The following is a 23,442-nucleotide window of genomic DNA, read 5'->3' as shown; positions in this document are numbered from 1 at the left end:
GCTCGAATGGTATTTCATGAGACCATAATTACTTGTTTTCAAAGATATTGTAATCTTTCATGACAATAGATGTCAAGTGTTGCCGCGGTTAAACTCGAAAAAACTGCTGTCAGGTGCAGTCATACAGTTTTCCCATCTAGAAACCATTTTTAATTCAAAATTGAGCATTTGTGATTGGTGGAAATAAACAATACAATACTTTAAAAACATAATTGAATTCAATTGTAGAGAATTCAGAAGTATTAAACTCGACCAAATATGTATTTTAACAGACAGGAAAAAATTATGAACTTACACATAAAACTAGCCATTAAAAACTAATTACGATCGATTTCGGTACTTTGAAACTGAGACTTATCAGTTGATAAAAGACACTTCGTGCTTATTTATATTTCTAAATGAATAAAAATAGAAACCGACACATTATAGGTACTTGAATTCATTTAAAATTGACTTGTTACCTGCAAGTAATAATAGAATTCCTGGTATTGAATGTATGGGACAGTTACTCAAGTATGTCTTTAAAGTTCCAGATAAGCAAATAGCAATTGTCTAATCAATTCCAAATTATGGAATATACGATCTTCTTTTCAGCAGTGAGCTTTCGGTTTATTACACCCTAGGTATATAGAATATAAAAAAGATATGTATTTGAGGTATTGAAACAACATATTGGTAATAATTATATAATAACTCAAAACTCTGGGTACAATTATAAATATGTGCAATTTCATACATAACTATGAATACAAAGTTGATGTGAAAAAATATAAAAAAGATATTGAGTTAGCAACATCGTATTATACATATTTTTATAGACATTCATTATAAATTATATTGTCTTATTGACGAAATAAGGTGACTTAAATTTTTGTTTTTTCATAAAATTGGTTTCACTTTGTGACTATCAACACAGTTTACTCCTCCTTTTCCGTGAATAAAATTCATGATGTGACTAACAATCAGGTCAATGGCCACTGCAATCAAGAAAAAAATTATGTCAGATTTTAGGGAAACCTCAAATTAATTGACATCAATGGTAATAATCGAACTGGCAGCAATATTGTTTGGGAGTAAAGCACAATTCATAATCATATCTATATAACGTGCGTTCTTTTAAATTCGTAGTCATGAGTCAAAAATGTGTAGCGAGCTTTCTGGGGGTGATGGTACATTGAAAAATAATATAGTTTGATAAACTTATGGCCCAAAAAGCATATTGAGGAAGATATATCCTTCCAAAGTTGATGAAATCAAAAAAAGTTCTCACAGATTCGAAAATCCAAATTCTAAATATGAATGAATTTCAAGTGAAATGGAAAAATTACCAGATAATGGTATCGTACGCTACTTGTGATCACAAAAAATCCACTCCAATTTCTCCACAGCACTCTTGACCACAAATTTAAATAAACGCACGTTAGTATGACTTTAAGTTTAACGTACACACAGTTGCAGGAACGTACATTAAAATGTAATGTCTTCGTTAAAATTTTAATCCAGCACTGGATTACAATTTTAATGCGGCCTTAAATTTAAATGAACTTTCCTGCAACTAAGTCTAGTCTTCTTAAGTTTGTTATTCTTAAAAACCATTACAAATAACTTACCGACATTGCCGGTTCCTCGAGGAATGATGATATCAGCAAATTTCATAGTCTGTAATTGAATAATCATTCATTATAAACAGGAAGAACAAAAAATATATATTTATACTTACTGGCAAGCAAAAATCATAAAAAGTTGGTTGTTCCCACTCTCGTCTCCTTTCACCAATGTCCCTCAAACCTATAAAAAAAAATTAGAATCTTATTCAAGATTATGAACTTATAATTATAACATTACCTGTTCTGGCAAATCTTATATCTGAGTACATATCTACAAAAAGCTTCATGTGGAGTAATTTCCTAACTTCTGGGAAGCAGAAAACTGAAATTCCTTCAAACAATACAACATCGGCAGGATATATCGTTATAAGTTCATCCTTCAATCTGAAAAAAAATTATCATAAAAAAAATTTCATAAATTTATTTGATTGGAATAAATAACTGACGGTAATTTGAAATGATATTGGTATTGAAAGGAAAAAAATTAATACATAATGTATTTCCCCCTAATTGTTTTCACTTACAGTGTATGACTCTTGAAATCATATGTAGGTATTTTGACAATTTTTCCAGCTAGTATGTCCGTCAATGTTTCTTTCATGAGTGTCTCATCAAAAGCATCTGGGTGGTCAAAACCAAATTGACAAATTGTTTTGCCCATTTCAGATGGGGTTAGGTCTCTATAAAAGCTAAACTGTGATATGTACACAACTTTTTTCCCTGCATTATTGACCTCTTCTTGTTCAAGCTTCTCCATTATTATTTTGCATATAGTACTCTGAAATTCACACATAATTTATGAGTTATACCTCTTTCTTCAAAATTGGAAACAATCAATAACTAATTCACTTAAGGAAAAACAATAATTGATATACGTACTTTTCCACAACCTGCATCTCCCGAAACACCAATAAGATATGGAGTCTTATTATCAATTAATCCATTCATTTTGAAATTGATTCGTCTTAAATCAGGTTTTCTTGAATACACTAAATATATTATCACACTGAGATTACTAATCTGACTGTATCCCGAACAATAAGTGTTGGGTCCGCCCCTACTAATGAATTATTTCAGTTTGAGTCACTGAAAACGAATATTCTTCTTCTTTTTTGTGTAACGCCTACAGCATGCATCTATGTTACCCAGGCTAGTAATAACTAGTTATTCAAAATGAAAAGAATTTTGAAGAAACAAGTTAAAGCGGAGCAATTGTTATCTATATAATAAAAAAGAGCAAATTAGAATAACTACACTTGATATTAATAATAATTAGACCTGTCTGTACAGTCTCAGATCAAGATAAGAAGGCACTATTGAGTATAATAACCTTTATTCTCAAATTGAATTTTCAGGCAAGCATTCAAAGTCGAAATTTTTGGTATTTCCATAAACAGTATCAACTAATACTAATGGAGACAAGCTGTGTGTTGTCTGCTTAGAACATAAAATAGTATGGATTGCTTATGTTAATAAAATGTCTGTCAGTTATATTTGACTCTCATTGAACATAATTCTTCAGAAAATGACAACGTTGCTTTCTATTGAACATGCGTTTTTGATGCTTTTTGTCAAAATTAAAAAAAAAAGAAGAAAAATGTAGTTGCAGTATTATTCATTTATGATAACGATGATAACAAATTATGATGTGAAGAGAAATGGACTTGGTTTTATAGATATATAAATGCAGTTTTTCATTAACCTTTTTTCAATCAATTTCAATACAGAATATTCCTAATTTCAAAAAGTATTAAGTTTTTGGAAACTTTTCACTTTCAAGTTGAAAATATTTGCAGTTTAACTGTCTGTTCAAAACTATGAGACACATTTTTCAGTTCAGTTTTTTGGACTTTTTTCAAATAAGCAAATGGATTTTCAAAAGTCCGAGATAGAAGGTGTTATTTTAAATAAACAATCGTTTTCATTAACCCGGCCCTGGATTTTCCTTATGGTTATTGGGTAATTGATTTGAGCTTTAAATGAGGATGACGTCTGCCGAATATGAATAAAATATACAGGATGATTCATCTCTTGTTATGACTCAAAATGAGTCAAATTCTTAAAAACCCTTATATCTCTATATTTTTATCTATATAAAACCCATAGAAATGTAGTCATAAACGTATAGTGTCTATTTAAAACTATTTAGTCTAAACGATTCTCGAAGTGCCCGATTTGATCACAAGTAGTTTTGAATTGATCTCACCCAAATGTTTACTCAGCTTGCAATAAATATTCCTCATGCTGGAAATTGAATTCGTGAAGCTTTTGTGTTGAATTAATCGTTACTGATAAATACAATTTCGCAAAAACAGAGTTCCATCTTAATCGAGCCGATCTCTTCTTATGAAAGGAACAATATGAAGTAATGCACCGAAGTTTCAACTTTCTACGGAATTTCGAATTGTTATCGTATCGTGTTTCACTTCTCGGGTCGTGAACTTAACCCGAGGGCACAAAATGATTTTAATTGATAGTAGAGATGATAACGAATCACTTTCACCTGTTTAAAGGTAACTTCTGTCCGTACTTCAATAACCCAATGTGAGAATCTTGATAGCTCAAGTTTGTCAAAAACAAAAACACAGTAAGAATGGTGAAATTAGAATTTCTTTTGGTTTATCATTATAATATTGAATCTTTAGAATCGTAATTTATAATACAAGTGCAGAAGGCATTGATTTTCTTCCTCGAGTTAGAAATTCGAAAACGAGCCACTTCCCTATTCAAAAAATTTAGAGGGTTGATGGGGATGGCACAGGGTGCAACAAAAATCCTTCAAAAATGCATAAAAATTTGGTTAAATTGAAACAAAAATTGACCCGTTTTGGGATTTTGTTGCCAAATATTTTTCTTCTGAGAAAATGTATTTGTTCCATAATCTTGACACGCACTGTATAGTATGCAATGACATACTCTCATTTATCTTATAATATCATATTATGGGAAAATTCTAGATTCTCAAGTTAAACTGAGATCTTCCTGAACAATTTTATTCAAAAAGGTCGGATTTGCGATTGAATTAGAGAAAAAAAATTAAATTTCAAGCTGATCACATCATGAGAACCATGAACAATTCGAGAAAATATAGGAAAAAAAAGGTACCCCAACATTTCCGTGAGTACAGATCCAATCCTTCAAAAACTTCGTTCGAATCATTGAATAAGGAAAAGTCTCCCTGTCTCTTGTCTCCTGTCTCCCTGAATCGCTGCAACATTCTGGACACACTTGTATGGGAAACTTCAAACCTTTCTGCAATTCTTGTGTATGTCCACCCTTCTTCTCGCAAAACTACCGCTTGGGCACATTCCTCTTGGGTCAAATTGCGTGTTTCGCGTTGCATAGCGATCGAGTGTAGAAAATCAAACGAAAGAAAAACTATTGATCACTAGAATTGATCGAGAACCACTGATTTCAGAATGGAGCCAATACATTCAAAATCTGATAATCTCATCTTTTTTTATTCCTGCTGGGAAAAAACATCTGTATTGAAGAAAAACGTTGAAAGCGGATAACATATGCATGCATAATTCTGATAAAAATAATTGTCATTGAGAACACCTTCAGTTGTAGAATAAATTTGAGATTTCCATAATGCGCGTTAATTTTTTTGCGCAGTGTATTTGAAACGAACATTTTTCAGAAAAAAAATATTCACGATCTGATCTCTTATTATTTCGAAAAAGAGATCAGGGGTCCTTGAAGATTTATTTCTGTAAGTTTTTTAGTTCTCAAGATGCTATCAGTGACCCTTGAATTTGGGACACCGTACACAGTGGACAGACAGATATTTTTTTTATTCAATCACCTAAAAATTCGAATAGCATTCGGAAAGCAGGTACTATCATATAATTTTCCTTTTAATCAACGTCAACTCCAGAATAACATTCTGACAAAAATCAACACAATTGACTCTCAACCTTTAGCCCCTTCCGACGTAATCGATAAAGCCATCATCAACACCTCTTTGTGACCGGGAATCACCCCTACGAAAATAACACATTCGTCCTGAAAATGAGCAAGATCGACACTCCACATATATCGTTCGTCCAAACTCGCCAAAAAAGCTCTCTCTCGATCCACAATGCCCTCGGACGTGCACCATCTGCCCTCGAAAACAACAGATCTGCACCCGTTCGCTTCATTTAGGAGTGCAATTTCATTATTTCCAGACCGGGCTTCACGCGGAGGCGGACCGGCCCGGCCTTAAGGCCATTGTGCACGCGTATTGTGCCGCTGTCTGGACTCCCTGTGCATTTTGCAACGATCTGCCTTTTACGAAAATGCGTGTTAGGAGATTGACGGAAGGGTGAGAGGACTTCGACTGTGAGGAAATGAGCTTTTGATATTGAAATCACGCATTTTGTTCTAAAGGGTGTTTTTTTAAAGCTATAGAACTTCAAATTGCAATAAAACAACGATGGATTATTCGATTGATATTAATTTTATTTATCCGCAAGATAATCTTGTGGCATTACATTTTAAATATGATTTCTGGCATATGACCGTCACGGTTGGTTCGAATGTAGTCCAATCTGAACGTCCAATTTTCGATGACTTTTGCCAACATTTGTGGCCGTATATCGGCAATAACACGGCGAATGTTGTCTTTCAAATAGTCAAGGGTTTGTGGCGTCACCAAACGTGTCTTTCAATAAAGCGATTGTGGCACGAGCTGTGTGACATGTTGCGCCGTCTTGTTGGAACCACGGCTCCTGGACATCATAGTTGTTCAATACAGGAATGAAAAAGTTAGTAATCATGGCTCTATACCGATCACCATTGACTGTAACGTTCTGGCCATCATCGTTTTTGAAGAAGTACGGACCAATGATTCCACCAGTCCATAAAGCGCACCAAACAGTCAGTTTTTTTGGATGTAACGGTGTTTCGACATACACCTGAGGATTAGCTTCACTCCAAATGCGGCAGTTTTGTTTGTTGACGTAGCCATTTAACCAGAAGTGCGCTTCATCGCTAAACAAAATAAAATGGACGTAGTGCGTGTTACGTATTCCGTTATTCCATTATTTTCGAAATGAAATTGCACTATTTGCAAACACTATTCAGGCGTGAGTCTATTCATGATGAATTGCCAAACCAAACTGAGAATAAATCACTTGACAGCTGTCAAATCGGTCGCCATCTTGAACAGTAATGCCAACTTAAAGTTATATACCTCGAAAAAGAACACCCGTTACAAGTAATGGAGTCTTGTAAGGGTACGAATACACCCGCTGAAAATTGTCTAGTTCTTAAAAGCGAATAGACGAAAATCATGATGAGCAGAAGAGAGTAAGTTCTCTTTAATAATCAGGAGTTAAATGACAGAAGAAGTGAAGGGAGAAATCCTCAGAGTAATAAAAATAGACAGAAAAAGCATATGTCATTTCAAGTAAGCGAATTTTGACCCCAACATGAACTATAAAATTTGACATGAAGCGCGTGGAAATTGAAACATATCAGTGATACGATATTTCACTCAATTCGCGAATTTCTCCACAAAAAACGCACTTCTTATGTCCCATAGCGAATCAACGTTTCGTATCAACTCAAAATCCATCGAAATAAATACCTAAATATATCAGAAATTCAGAAAACAAACTTCAAACGCGTTAAATGACGTGAAACAACCGATGACACTAGGAGAGCAAAAGTTGTCAAACCTTGGATTTCAGCAGGTAGATACAGGAAATAATAAATATTCTGCTTGTCATAAATTCGACAATCAGGAAAAATTTCGCATTCTAAATATTCAAATTTGCATATTCAATCGGGAATCACTCAAATAAATATATTTCATTCAATATAATATACATTCATTTCGATATAGTAAAATTATGGATTTGAAAATATATCACAATCCGACAACGTAATCTAACCATGTTGGGGACATGTGAAAATTGCGTGTATGATTGACTCCCTCTATCTATGTTTATTACTCTATGGAGATATCATATATTCATGTCATATTTTAAGAATTGTAAATTCGATAATGATATCAATCATGTCATATTTTCAGAATTGTAAATTCGATAATAAAATCAATTATGTAACAATTGGATTTGAATGATAGTTCAAGAAGGAACTTGCATTATTGAAAATGACAGTTTTCTTAATTTTGACCAAAACACAACATTCGAATTAGACAATCATAAGTTCAAAGAAGAAACTTGCATTTTTAAAAATGACAATTTAGCCAATTTTGATCGAAACCCAACATTTTGATTAGATAAGAAAGAAGAGCTTGAAAATAATTCTCGCGTTATCCTCATAAGACAATTTTATCCATCCTGTACATCTTTAAATTCTAATGAAATCTGAAGCCAACCATCTGCCTGTCAATAAGTACTCGAAAACTTCGATCGAAAAACGAAAAATGTAACTAACTGAAAGAATTGAACCAGGAAAATATTCATCGATCACTTGAAAGTCACGTCCATATGGTCCTTCGACTCGGATTTTCGCCTCTTCTGCATAAGTACTTTCAGTATATAAAAAGAAACAAAGCGCCGCCTCGTCTATGGAACGTGTATGTATGTAAATCTGTATGGAGGAATGGCTTGACGTGATATTGCTCCTGTTTTATCAACACTTGACTAGGAGCGTTTAAGAAGCGACACTCGAACAAATTGACCTCTCAGCACTCAACACCCTGTTCGATCCATCACTGACAACGTTGGCAATTCGAGTGGATGGGGGCTTGACGGCAACCTCGTTTGCAATTCATGTTGGAATTAAGACTTTCAGTTTAGTTCAGCAAAATTTTAAGTTGGCAAAATATAGGTACACTCAAGTCACCAGTGAAAAGACAAAAAAAAAGTTGAAAGAAATACTCATTCATTAATGAGCCAAGTGCGCTCTTGGACCTTGGAGTTGTATATAATTTTAAATAATTTCCACCAAGTCGATTCAACTCAAATATTTAAAATTTTCTCGATATTTTCAATTGGCTTGAATGTAACACCCTGTAGTTTGTTACATTTTTAGATTAATAAAAATGTATAAAAATAAGAAATAATTTCTTTAATATTCTGTCTGCTAGACCACAAGTACCAAACTTGTTGGGAAACAGCTCATTTTCATTAATCTAAAAATGTAACAAACTATAGGGTGTTACATTCAAACCAATTGCCGCTAGACAATAAGTATTTTTGAAAATATTCTTAATTTAACTAATAAAGAATATTACGCGTTACTTTATGAGCACACAAAAAGCTATTGTATTTTTGTCCACCCTGTACAAATTGGAATCAACATGTGATACATTTTTGGAATCAGCTCAGCTAGAGTAATCGGAAAATTGAGACAAAATGGGGGTGTTCTATTTAAAAAAAATGACGGTGACGTCATTACTCGAAAGTAATTCACCCTGTATATTAGATTATTATTTTAAAATACGGTAAATTAAAATTGAAAATCGATGTGTTTCGGGATTATTTCTTGAAATGGTCTGTTTAGCTTAAAATGATTTTGTTCCATACTTTACGGACACAGTGTATGAAAACTCCATGAAAATGAGTGTTTTGTAGGAACAAATATCTCTAATTTCCTTTTGAACTGAGCAGTCGTGGTGGTGTTTTATCTTAACTTTTTGGTTTCTTGTAGTTTTGTCAGAACTACTATCGATTTCGAGAAAAAATCAAACATCTCTAAATCCTCAGGAAAATCTGAATATTATCATAAAAATCATAGTAGGTATCGAAGAGTAAATTATTTATTAGTGTTTAATTTCCTGATCTATGGTAATAATTGTCCTTTTTAAAAAACGTCAACTCTCCTCTATATCATGAAAACAATGATAAACTTCAATGATCTGTTATGAATATAAGCCATAAAAATTACTGAAATAAACGTTCCAAAATTTTTCAAATATCTCGAATAGAAACCAAGATATAGCGAATTATTTTAAAGGATAATTTTTCAGAAAAGCTCTGAAACTCGAAAACGAATCAAGATATCTATGATCTGCTTTCTGATATCAAGTCTTATAGTTCTCTAGATGCTTTCAATGAGCATCGAATTTGGGACACCCTGTATACCTAACCTCGAATACAACAACCACTAAATTTTCAGCATTTACCCATCAAACCCCTATTCGGCTACAATACAAATATGATACCAACCCTCTTGTCACGTAGAATTACTCATTCATCTAACTGATTACAGTGAAGTATCAAGTGGATTTACCGGTCCCGAATAATTTTTTTCTTCTTCAACAGTGACCATCGCGGCTATTTCCCACCCCTGGTCGTTTTCCCTCTCTCCACCCGACAAAAACTACAATAAAATCAAGAGGCTTTGCGGTTTCGGATGAATGAGTTTTTCCTTCGGCATTTTGTTTATATTGCGGCTTTCGTGAATAGGGAAGATGGCTTTCTTTCTTGGCGATTTCACGTTACGATGATTACATTGTACCGGTCAACAAGTTTGTACAAGCCGTGTTGTAGCCGTGTCTATTGGTTGAAGGTGAAAATTGGGTTAATGTATTCGGACAGTGTAGGGTGAAGATGGTAAATATTATAGTTTTTCCATAGTAACTTGACTAGCACGGAAATATAGCTGATATACAAAATTTGTCTAACTTTCAAGTAATTTTTTAGGTGCAGATCACGTTTCAGTTATTACATCATTATTCCTGCTATTTTACGACACTTTCGGTTAAACCTCAAAGAAACCGATGTGAAAGGTATTCTAGCAAGGGTGATATCCTTTAAAATGGTTATAATGGCAACACTGTGAATAATTTTTGACATTTCTTTTGTAATTTATGTTCACTATGTTACGCCATTTAATCATTTAAAAGCACAAGCTTCAACAATGTTTTAAAACTGTTGAATTTTTTTTATCAAAATCAGAGCTCATTTGTGAATACTGATAGAAATATAAGAAGAATTCATGGACGATAATCAGTTAATCGACTCCCTATTCGTCGTAGATATTATAGAAAAATTTGGCTTGAGTTTGACTTGATTTCGATCAAGTTCAAGTCAAGTAGTAGTTTTTCAATCTCATATCAAGTCAAGTATTTATTTATCAGAGTACTAATCATATCAAGCTACTTGATTTTTAGCAGTTTTATTGTGTAGTGTCCCAACAATAAAAATGATGAAATGAGAAGGAACTTCGCAAAAAACACTCTTATTTATTAAACTTATTGTATAAAAGAACAGAAACTATCAATTTTTTCGAAATAGAAACATAAATTGAATTATTATAAATTAAAACGAAATAAAAAAATAAAGTTTCTTAATATTGAGAAACCTCCAGGCTCAGTTTAATTTCATGATTTTCCATCTAGGATCTAAGACACATGAGGCATCTTATAGATTTGTCGCCTAACCTTTTGCTGGTTTTCGTAACTATAAGAGCAGCTCTGAAAAATTGTCTTTCAACAGGAGCTGAAGATGCTGGAGTTGATAAAAAATCCTAGGTCATTTTGGCCAAGTTTCGAAAGATATTTCAGAAACTACCAAAATCTACCAATAGATTTCATAGAAATTTAAGAAAACTACTGATAGAGTCACATTCACATGCTTCAGTCTCTCGGCACTCAAGGAATCCCCTTATTTAGTCTAAGCGCGCACGAGATTGCAGAAATATATGCCGTGCGACGCGTGCATATCAAGCTCAAGTAATATCAAATAGCTTGATATCAAGTCAAGCAATTAATATTTGAAATCAAGTCAATTCAAGCTCAAGTATGTAATTTTTCACCAGCTTGATTTTCAAGCAGTTCTGAGCAGTAGAGATTTTTCTCTCTATTCACCGCGATGGTCTATTAGACATTTATGAAAAACTGATCATAATTTTGTGCTGAATATCTGTATGTTGATGTTTGAGGCAATGAACCTATTCTCCCTAAAATATTTTCAGATTTCTACAATTTCCGGAAGCAGACTACTATTTTCTCATTTCAAATAGCATACCAAATATATTATTGCATCATTAAATAGCTTATTTGGTGACAATTTTAGCAATGTGCCATAGTTTGGATGAAAACATAAAGTCAACGGTTTATGAGTTATTGAGATTTTTATAGAAAAAATGATTTCGACAGAAAACTCACATTTTATTGCATATTTCTACAGAAAATGTTTTTTTCGAAAAAAACCTTTTCATTCTGCCGATATGTGGGATTATGAGACTTTTTGCGATTTGACTCAAAAATGTAAAGGTTTTTTATGAGAAAACTTGTACAACTCAAATTCATCAAAACTATCATTCCTATTGAAAATCCTCCATATAAAAATAATAAACCAACTAAAAAAAAATTTGTCCTATCGAAAACTTATAGTTCAATGTCTCCCCTTGTAATCATAATAAACAACTATTTCACACTATAAGAAAAAGCAATTCAAGACATTCCCCTCAATCAGCAGACAACTCTCTCACAAACCACCCATACTTCACCAGATCAAAACACGAATCGGTTAGGGTTGGAATAAAAATTAGTCAGACACACCATCCAATCCCCACGCACAAAAACCAATTAATTAATGCAATATTCAAATCGCACCTTGCAACCTTCAACCCTTCCTTAATTTATAGACGCCAAACAAAAAAAAAACCATTTCTCCGAGTTCGACTCCTCGGCAGCATCCTAATTCATGAGCGAAAAACAGAGAGAGACCCATCCCGACTCATTTGTATCTTCGCGATGTAAATTTCCACGAAACCGCATCTGTGAGCCTGCAGGGGTTCCCCGGCTCCCCCGAAGGATGAAATGGACGTCGAAGGGTGAAACGGAGGGACCGCTAGGAAAAAACTTGTTGGTAAAAAGCCCGCGAGGTTAAAGAACGGGATTGGAATTGCGAGGTCTGGCGAACCCACGTTGCTGGGGCTCTTGCCGACAAAGACGAGGCAGAAGGGCTTTTTTCGTATTTGGATCGCGTGGTACTTTTGGGAGGGATCGGCGATGAAGTTGCCGTAACGTTTTTTGAGAGTGTTTGATGAATATGTATTAGGAGAACATCAGAGCATTTGGCGAAAATTGTTAAAATCCTATACCTGATTTATTTTTTTGTCGAAATGTCTAAAAAAAAATTTGTAAATTTTCATTGGTATGTAGAATGACAATTTCAAGGCTCGTGTAGAATTTCATGTTATTCACATAACCAAGTCTATAAGAAATTCAGAAAGAGAACCCAGCATTTTTGTGATAACAGAATTTTGCGTGTGCATAGATCAAATCAAATAAATTTATTCTATAGAGAACTTTTCATTTTTTGTTTTATAAAATTAGTAAATATCGTTTTTTGGTTTATTTTCTCATAGTCCGATTCCACACAATAGTAGATCATAAAATAACATTCTATTTTTAACGTTAAATTCATGTAATTATTGTATTATTGTAGTTTCTATTTTTAATTCTATCATTTCAATCGTCTTTTATTAAACATTGTAGTTTTTATTTTCAATTTTCTTATTGTTGATATAGAGTTTTGTGTGGTATTTCAGTTGCAAAGGCATTATTTTCCATCGATTCAATGCGGATAGCTTTGAATACCTTTCGGATTCTGGACATAATTTGGATCATTACTTCAGCTCGATTTTAATCGGACCAAGTGATGATCGTACCAATTATCCATTGACGAGCTTCCCAGGATCAGGAACATCCTAACCAGAAAGAGTCACCCTGCGATTCCAATCATCGCATACTCCATATATCATATAGAAAAATGATTCCCAAAATAACGGATATCTGTTATATCTGTACGAATCACTTGCAACAACACAGCTTTTCTTGAGAATTTAAAACACAGCGCCCTCTCACTGCAGAGTAGCAATCTACAATTATTCTTAATAGATATCTGTAATGCAACGGAGTAGAAGGAACCTGTAGCTTGAAGAATATAACAGGTTCCTTCTACCTCTAGGGAAGAATCCTGTAGCACCCTTCACATTACAGACTTCTACTTCCCAAAGATAGAATCCTGTAACTGCATTTACATTACAGATTCCTACTCCGCCAAAAATAGAATCCTGTAACTGCCTTCATATTACAGATTTCTACTCCATCAAAGATAGAATCCTGTAGTAGGTCAATGTAATAGATTCCTTTTCTGACCGAAGCAGAAATCTGTAATTATTTCCATATTACAGATTGCTTTAATACATTTAAAAGAAATCTATATCTCAAAAAACAGTGAAAGATTAGTTCACTAGATGGCAAATGAGCCTATTTGTGAAAGGAACAAGACGAAATGACAATAATAATTATAATCGCTGGAAATTACAGTTTGTAACGAGCCCATTTAATAGCAAAAACAAACACGGTGTTGCATGCGATCAAAACAAATTATCTCATGGTATTAAAACAGGAAATAGCAATGAAATGGATGAATATTCATTATTTTACGATGTTATGTTTGTAATAATACGGCTGATGCTGGAAAACGGACGACTCTATTCATGCTTGAATAAGGACATCAATGCTAATTGTCTCAAAAAAAAAAAAATGTGTTGAATACCACATAACTCGTTCTACCAATAAAAATGATAAACTTAAAGAAAATCTGTTCCATTATTCAATGCATCGAGCTCATTAAATATGACAACTTATATTATAACAACTATTCACTCCACGCAACTAAGAAAAAATTGAGGAAAAAGCAATTTTATAATTCTAACTCATTAATAGTTTAAAGAGGCAAATGATATCAAATTTGGTTTGGGCTCTCAAGCACAATAAATTTCACGTTCGAAGATTTCGTTTTTATTATTAAGCTTGAGATACGCTACATGATTATAAAATTAGTTTTTTCAAGGGAATAAATATTGCCTCATTCATGGTATTCTGCCATATATCACCTAACTGTCAAAGCGCCACGCTCCACTCTGAACATGTTGGATTAGCTGTTGCTTCAGAAGGATCCGTTATTTATTTGAATTGTCGCAAACTCAAATGCAAAACGCATGTAGGTGCGAAGTATACAAGCTAAACGAATTAACTATTCATCGTTTTAGCCACCGTGACAACCAGACCGTTAACCGTTTCATTTCATCCAGAATTCAGACGACACCATATCGGTGCAATTCGAATGCGTTCTATTTATATTTCGTTTCTCCATTCATATTTCTCGTTTTGGGAAATGGAATTGAATTTTTTAAATTATTCGAAAAAAATCGAAATTATAGAAAGGAAGTGATGTCAGGAGCTTTTGACCACCCGATTATTCATAGAGACCACAGAACTGAATCGGATGTATCAAATTCGTTGTCTAATGGGAGGATCTGATAATCCCTTTCTTCTAGGAAAAAATGAATACCAAATTTTCGGGGTCGTTTTATGAGAGAATTGATTTGATGAAAACCGCAACCTCATAAATTCAACTGTGATCAAGCTATAAGAGAAAATTGGAAAATAGCGCAACATGAAAAATTCACATAACTTCTTTATAATTGGTGTTATAAACATGAAACAAAAACATTCACAGGCACTTTTTGGTGAAATCATTTTTTTTATTGCAATTAGTTTTGAATTTATGATGCAAACTTCTGTATTTTCAATTGTAAACCATAAACATTTCTATATAAAATAGAATCGCTTTCTTTGCCATTTCAAAAATATAATAACATAATGAATGAATTTTTCATCAAACTATAAAAATCATCAAAAGTTTCAGTTCCACACGTCAAATCAATCTATAATAACCTGTGAATTTCCTATATTTAAAATATTCGATGGCCACCAAGTTCTCCGAATTTAACACCATTAGATTTTTCCTTAGGTCACAATTGAAGAGCAATATTTATCAATTTTGAAAATGTAGAAATGTTGGAAAAAATCTAACGGTGTTAAATCCGGAGGCAATTGGTGGCCACCGAATATTTTATTCTAAAATTTTTAAATTGTCCAATCATTCAAAGCTTTCTGGCTTATCTATTATTATTATAGATATCGCAACAAGCTTTGAATTGCGAACATTTGATTGGCATAAAATTTGATTTCATTCGCTCTATTTTCAATCTTCATGTTAAATCGATCTTGACCAATACTAAAACAATTACCGAGAGTCGAATATAAAATTTACACAGCCATTATAATTGAAATTTCAATGAAAACAATAATGCCTTAGCAATCATAAATTCAGGTCGAACTGAATTTACCCATTCCGAAAAAGTGAAAGTGATAAGGTTAAAGTTCACAAAGCCTCGATTTCTTCACAGAATATTGAAAAACATACAAATTGCACAGAAAAACACTCATAATAATAATAATGGAGTTTATTTCGGTAAATAAACAATAAATGTACTTTTCCCATAACATGTATAGCCAATCTCTGTTCAACTTTATGATCATTAAACATGAAAGTAAGTGAAGTGAGAAATGATATGCTAGATAGCTGAATCAATGATGTAAAGGGTTTTCCTTAGGAATGATTTAAAATTGTTATAACGGCAACACCGTTTCTTACTTATTATATTATGTTTATAGATAATCGGTGCTCATTTGTGAATAATGAGAAAAATTCGAGAAGAAGTCATGGACGACATTAATAATTGAATATTTGGACTCATTTTTCGTCGTATTATAGACAAATTTGAAAGGAATTTTTTTTTATGCGATAGAATAGACGAGTAGTAAGCCGTATTTGGTAAAACGTTTCAAATTTCAACACGACGAATAGTGGGTTAAAAAAAAGCAGTGATTTTGATAAAACAATTTCTAAATATTGTTGAAGCGTATATATTTTTCCATGATTCAATAACCTACCAAACCAAATATAACATAATAAATATAAAAAAATTAATGCGTTCACATTATAACAATTTTAAATTGTATCTTTCCCTATAGCTCAAGGATCTTTTCTTATGAATTAGTCAAATGCAATTCTACTCGAGTTTCTCGTGAACAAAAAAACTCAACTAACCAAGTATTTCCAGAGATTCACACCGTAAAATTCCTGCTGGTATTCTATCCTTCAATTTATTATAACCCTAAATGCGGAATCTCCAATAGAAATGAAACTTTATCCGATTTCCGAGTTTCCTAACAAACTGTAAAAGTTGTTTATTCTCCCAATTCCAAGTTCGTAGAATTAGTTATATTAAGATCAATTCCTCAACTTCAATTCAACTTGAACAGAACCGTAGAAAAGATCACAACTTTGAGGGGAGGCCTAATGATTTCTTATCTGTAAGGATTTCTATGCTCCTTGTATCTAGAGGAATATCATTCGTTTTCCAACTTTGGGGTTCGACGAATACTGAGAATTACACTTGAAAAAAACTGCGAATTTCAGGGTGAGTTTATAATTATCTATTTCATGGAAATAGTAACTTAACAAATCATAAAATAACTATAAGTAGTTAAAAAGTAATTTATGCGGAATTCAAACTTTGTTTAGATATCCAATCAAAATATTCAAATATCGAGAACTATAAGGGCTCGTCCATTAATTCTCTGTTGGGTAAAATGTGCCTGATGTGGCTATGAGACACAGTAACAAAACCTACACATACAGGTTATCAACAGCTTCTCGTAGAAGCTCTAAGCTTCTTCTAAGGGGTCTTACAACAGAATTAATACAAAGAAAAGGAACAACCTAAAAAATTCTAAAATATCAGCCAAGGTTCAGATCTAGAATATTACGGTTAAATTTATTAATGGGCAAAACCAGACTAGGGGTTCCGTGAATATGACCGTTTTATTTTTCTTTACCTAATAATTCCAAAATTACGATTTCAATCGGGTTGAATATTATACTTAGTAAGTTGAAAAATACTTATACATAAGGCTTACCAAATTTCAAGTTGTTCGCGCAGAACCATAGAATAGATAATTCAGCAAATATCTTTTTAACAGGGTGGGTTTTTAAAAACTTGGCATTGGCATAACTCCGAAGTTATAAGAGGTATAAAAAAATAGTTGGAAATGATCCGATAATATAGAGGGGAAAGCCCCTGCCTTTAGTCACCCCAAAACCAGAAATTCTAATGGCAAACCTCTACTTGTGATACATCATTTAAAAGTTCGTAAAAAAGTCTTTAATCACACTTTAGACAGTTATTAGTTCCATTTTTCAATACATAATCGTATATGTTCAATGTTTTCGTTTCTTTGCAATAAACAAAAGATTACAAGATTCACGTGAAAAAAATCAAGGTAAAAAATTTGTTGAGATAGTGAATATCGAAGTAGAGCAGTACTTCTCACAGGAAATATTTTTTAAATGTCTTTGAAAAGGGTTTACAGTAAGGGTAAACCTAGCGAACTTTCATTTATGGTTCTGAAAACCCAACAAGTTTTTAGATACCCACCCTGTATATTACATCAAAGATAATTAACGAAAACTTTCCACCAATTGGGAAGGCAAAATTTCCACAAGCTTGTGTGCATTTTCTATCGCAATTAACTTCTGAAGCAAATAAAATCAACGTATAAAAGTCTGAATAGACGTCACTCATCTTTCCTACTAAAACATCAAAATCACTGTGTTTACTACAATAAAGCGGAGGTTAATTATCCAATTTCCATACTGACATTTCATTACATGCATGACCTGCCATTACACTCGAAACTTTCCACGCAACCCCCGTTGTTCAGGAAGAACAACCCCCCAATTTCGGCAGTGTGTGCTGACGTGGAGTTTCGCCCCCCTCGCGCTCAAGATTGACATTTTCATGTTTGGCAATAAAGATGGGAAGAACACTGATTTTGCCCTTCCCGACACGGGAAGACGTAAATATTAATCCGATAGGGTGCATAGAGTATTGCCTCGCGCTGTCAAATTTTCATGAAACCAGTGGGGCACTTGACTAAGCGCTAGACAGGTGGATTGCGAGATCCGGTGCGGAGGACCATAAAATATTTAGAAGGACGTAGACGTCAGGGCATTTGGAGAAATTGCCGGTCAAGAATTTCTTCCGGGAGATGTCAGGGATTCTCCCAATCTGGTCTGCGTATATTCGTAGAAAATTCAACAAAATTTTTATTCACGTGCTTCTTCCATAGAACAGCCGCTATCTCTCTGTATGTAATGTGAAAGTTAGGGTCTTTCAAACGAAATAATTTGAGAAGTAAAATTTTGAGGTCTAAATGCTCCGGTTAAGTACGTTAAAAATATGCTTTGTGATTTTGGTTGTCACATTAAAATTTTCCCCTGATAATTAGGAAAAAACCGATAAGATGAAAAGGAAACTTAGTAGTCCAAGAATAACGTCATAGTCCAGTCAATTTGTGCTTACTAGGACCCCTCACGGTAAAGTTTTGAGGTTATAGTTTTGATTTCTTTGATTGTAAATTTTTTTTGGGGTTTACCACCAAAATTTGGTGACGGGGCGTGACGCTGATAAACTGTCTATAGAAAAGCAAAGTGGAGAAAATTTCCAACAAATTTCCTTCATTAAGGTTTTTTGTCTGATAACCGTTCTGCCTCAAACGATACTTGAAAATTGGCGTATATTATATTTGTCTACAAAACCCCAGTTTTTGGGGTAGATTTCTTCGATTTTATATATTTTTTTTTGTAATATGAATCCGAATCAGACTTTTGCCACAAAAATTTCGTGACGAAATAATAATAATAACATGAAAAAAGGGTAAAGAAATTTCATTTTTCGGTGGTTTTTTGCATATAACTCGGAAAATATCATTTTTTCATGACAAAAATTTTAATATATGTGTGAATACCATGACGGTTTTATTTCTTCAATATATTCATTGGAAGCAACATAAAGAACTAACAAAATTTTAAAAAGTGATTTTGAAGATACTTTTTTTAAACTTATGATGGCTTTATAGTTCAAAACCATCTGGATTGTATTGGCAGAAGAAATTATTGAGTAGAAAACATGCCATCGGTAATAAATTAAAGTTTTGGAGTGTGAAAGGTAAGTTATTGCAGAGACAGATAAAATACGCCAATTATCTTCTGAACCAGAACGTTTTATCGAAAAATTTAATGTTGAATCAGGAAACCTTGGTGGCCACCAAACATTTCAATTATCTGAAAAATCTTATTATCATAGATAGGCACTTCGTTCATTTGACGCATGAAACTGAAATTTTCGATGATTTTCATAACTTGATGAGAAATTTATATATCATTATTGGAAGGAAAAAATCAATTTTATTTTTTATAGAAATTGTAATGGTTTACATCTAAAAAACACAGGGTTTGATCAAACCTTCGAAACTAATAACAATAAAAAACAAATGACTACACCAATTGATTCTACTGAACGAAGTGCCTGTAGAATGTTTCCGTTTCATGTTCATAGCACCAGTAATAAAGAAGTTATGAGAACTTTTCATTTCAAGTCATTTTCCAATTTTCTCTTATAGCTTGAAGAGAGTTACGGATTCTGAGATGCCCTCACTGGATAACGAATTTGGGACACCCGATATAGTATGTTTTTTCCATAAAAAACAATACACGAAACTCGTTTTCATCCATTTTTCAAACCACAGCCAATATAGCGTCACTTCTATATCTCGAATGATCCAAGCTCAACTCCATATATTACCGACGTGTTACCTAACCTAACATATTTAAATTTTCATGCTAGGTACAGTATAAATGATACAGATTCACCAAAGTGCAGAAGCTTCACGTTGGCGCTTTCCTCGAGTGTTTTTGTCATCTCGACGGTTGAAGTACGTCTGGAATTCAAACATGGACTGAATTCATTATATACGAAAAGCACTCAATTGTTATGAAAATGAAGTTAAATAGAAGAGAAAAGAAACGCTCCCAGGAGTGTTTTTGTCTTCGAGTAAACGGGGTTCAAACTGACAACTTCAATTTGGTGAATGCCGAATTGAAAGGAAACCTCACGTTGAAGTCACTCCATCACAGGGCCCCTCAGCCTCTACTGCACTTCCGAAAAGATTAATTTCCCGATTTTGGAATGTTGGCACATTAGGGAGAATTTCAAGAAAAGAAAATAATTCGGTTCAACACTGCAGTGCGAAGACTCTAACGAAGGATAATCAATTGTGGCTGGAGAATCCTTCCAGTGAGTTCGGTATTTTTCAACTGACTCTACTGTTCTTTTTTGAGACGATATATTATCCAGTTCCAAGCTCCAAAGTGTAACTTGTACGTTATTGGAATTTTAATACTGCTTTTTTTAGAACTATAGAACTTAAAATTGCAATAAAACAACGACGGATTATCGATTGACATGAATTTTATTTATCCGCAAGATAATCTTGTGGCATTACATTTTAAATATGATTTCTGGCATATGACCGCCACGGCTGGCTCGGATGTAGTCCAATCTGGACGTCCATTTTCGATGACTTTTTCCAACATTTGTGGCCGTATATCGGCAATAACACGGCGAATGTTGTCTTCCAAATGGTCAAGGGTTTGTGGATTATCCGCATAGACCGATGACTTTACATAGCCCCACAGAAAGTAGTCTAGCGGTGTTAAATCAAAAGATCTTGGAGGCCAATTCACAGGTCCAAAACGTGAAATTAGGTGGTCACCAAACGTGTCTTTCAATAAATCGATTGTGGCACGAGCTGTGTGACATGTTGCGCCGTCTTGTTGGAACCACAGCTCCTGGACATCATGGTTGTTCAATTCAGGAATGAAAAAGTTAGTAATCATGGCTCTATACCGATCACCATTGACTGTAACGTTCTGGCCTTCATCGTTTTTGAAGAAGTACGAACCAATGATTCCACCAGCCCATAAAGCGCACCAAACAGTCAGTTTTTCTGGATGTAACGGTGTTTCGACATACACTTGAGGATTAGCTTCACTCCAAATGCGGCAGTTTTGTTTGTTGACATAGCCATTCAACCAGAAGTGAGCTTCATCGCTAAACAAAATAAAATGGACGTAGTGCACGATACGTATTCCGCACAGAACCATTATTTTCGAAATAAAATTGCACTATTTGCAAGCGTTGTTCAGGCGTGAGTCTATTCACGATAAATTGCCAAACCAAACTGAGAATAAATCACTTGACAGCTGTTAAATCGGTCGCCATCTTGAACAGTAATGCCAACTTAAAGTTATATACCTCGAAAAAAACACCCGTTAAAAACTGATTTTTTTTTCAAACTTCAACACCCTGTATCTCGAGAACGAAGCTTGTTAGGATATATGTTTATATGAAACTGTTTTTCATGAAATGAGTTGTTCTATCTGACGCCAAAGTCATTGAACTAAAATCCAAACCACCCTGTATATTTCCTAAAGTGTGTTTCAATCAATTTTGAGGTGTACCGGTTCGATGTAAAATCAAATAAAGCTATTATCTTGGCTACCTAACAGCATCTGTTATGCTCAGATACGGTCCATCGATATTCCCACGGAATGTACCAATCTAGTTGATGCATTCTGATGCATCCGATTGATTAATTTAATTCAATTAACTATTGCAAAACCATGTCAAAACAACTCGAAGCAGCCATAACGAATAACAAAAATTGAAAATTTCTATATTCAATTAAACCGATGCAAATCCGGATGATTGACGCTTGAAAAAAAAATACCGCATAGTTAGTTACGCAGTGTTAAATTTAACTGTATTCTAAACTCGGAACTTTATTGTTATCCTCGCCAATGCGATTTCAACAGGTGTAATTCATTGATCCGCTCGGTACATTATTCATTCCATGAAAGATACACCTTGTTATGGCAGAACACGTAAATAACGAGTCCAAGAGCGTGGAAAACGCAAACAATTTTACATGAAGCTCAATGGTTCAAACATCGATGGCCAAAAATTCGAAATATTAATTTTCACATATCATTGGAAATTGAAGTACCTATTTCAAACGCAATAGTTACCCTTTGTTTCAACTGTGATGTTTTCCATTCCATTTCATTTTGATTATAACCTTTTGAAGTGATGTTTCATGAATTGATTCAAAGAGCACAAGAATTTATTCATTAGTTAGGCAAAAAATTTGTACGAATTGTTCTTTATTATTCGGTCAATTTTCATAAGTAATTGCACAAGTGCATCAAAATTACCGATAATTTTGCATGACAGCGTGTTGTCATAAAAACTGCATGAGTTCATTTTCATTTTTGGAGAAAGAGCCAGACACCGAAGGTGGAGGGCTCTTTCGAAGTGATGTTTCATGAATTGATTCAAAGAGCACAAGAATTTATTCATTAGTTATGCAAAAAATTTGTACGAATTGTTCTTTATTATTCGGTCAATTTTCATAAGTAATTGCACAAGTGCATCAAAATTACCGATAATTTTGCATGACAGCGTGTTGTCATAAAAACTGCATGAGTTCATTTTCATTTTTGGAGGAAGAGCCCGACACCGAAGGTGGAGGGCTCTTTCTTCAGTTCTCTTCTGTCTTATATCGACTGAAAACGAATCGTTTTATGAACTTTCAAGCCATGTAGAATTAGCACTTGTAAAGGTGACCATTATGAATAAATACGTATAAATCAAAGATAATTCAAAAGGAGATCATATCATTTCCATAAAATTTGTTTTCAATACGATTTAAATCATTAGAAATGTTCTATCTATTGACGTTTAAGCCTATAGAACATGACATTTCCATGTGAATATCGAATAATGGCAATGAAAACTGTTATGACCATTCACATCCAAATATAAATTCTCCAATACATTAAACCTATTGAAGTCCCAATAATCAAATGTCTGATTCGAGTCACGTCCAACAACTTTAATGAAAAACCATCATGTGACTTAGCATAGCAACAAATATAGTGTGGGAAGAACTCACCAAAGGGGACTTGACTTTGCACTGAATTAACTCACCTGAAAAAGAAAATATATATTATTTCGTGAATTTTCATTTAGAATATTTAAAATTTGAAAATAGTTCGAAAAACCACTACAAATTTAAAGAAAGAGTTTTTTATCTTTATTTTTC

At 33.6% G+C, this 23,442-nt stretch overlaps 1 protein-coding gene across 2 annotated transcripts in view; it reads right to left on the bottom strand.

Moving 5' to 3' along the window:
- Window positions 1-693: 693 nt before the first annotated feature.
- Window positions 694-23,442, bottom strand: part of LOC123676205 (uridine-cytidine kinase 2-B-like) — a 54,118-nt gene continuing 31,369 nt past the window's right edge. Inside the window, exons 1-6 of one of the 2 annotated variants that reach the window (XM_045611958.1) lie at window positions 2,487-3,522; window positions 2,132-2,385; window positions 1,846-1,991; window positions 1,721-1,788; window positions 1,611-1,659; window positions 694-977 (exon numbers count right to left, since the gene is read on the bottom strand). In XM_045611958.1, coding sequence (XP_045467914.1) covers window positions 880-977; window positions 1,611-1,659; window positions 1,721-1,788; window positions 1,846-1,991; window positions 2,132-2,385; window positions 2,487-2,555 — 684 coding nt within the window. In that variant the 5' untranslated portion in view covers window positions 2,556-3,522 and the 3' untranslated portion in view covers window positions 694-879. Of the gene's footprint in view, window positions 978-1,610; window positions 1,660-1,720; window positions 1,789-1,845; window positions 1,992-2,131; window positions 2,386-2,486; window positions 3,523-23,442 lie in introns of those variants that run through there. The other variant, XM_045611959.1, reaches the window with a different exon arrangement.

Source organism: Harmonia axyridis, chromosome 3 (assembly GCF_914767665.1).
Source record: "Harmonia axyridis chromosome 3, icHarAxyr1.1, whole genome shotgun sequence".
NCBI classification, from domain to species: Eukaryota; Metazoa; Arthropoda; class Insecta; order Coleoptera; family Coccinellidae; genus Harmonia; species Harmonia axyridis.
The sequence above is the reverse complement of the archived record's forward strand: the minus strand, read 5'-3'. Positions and strand labels throughout refer to the sequence as shown.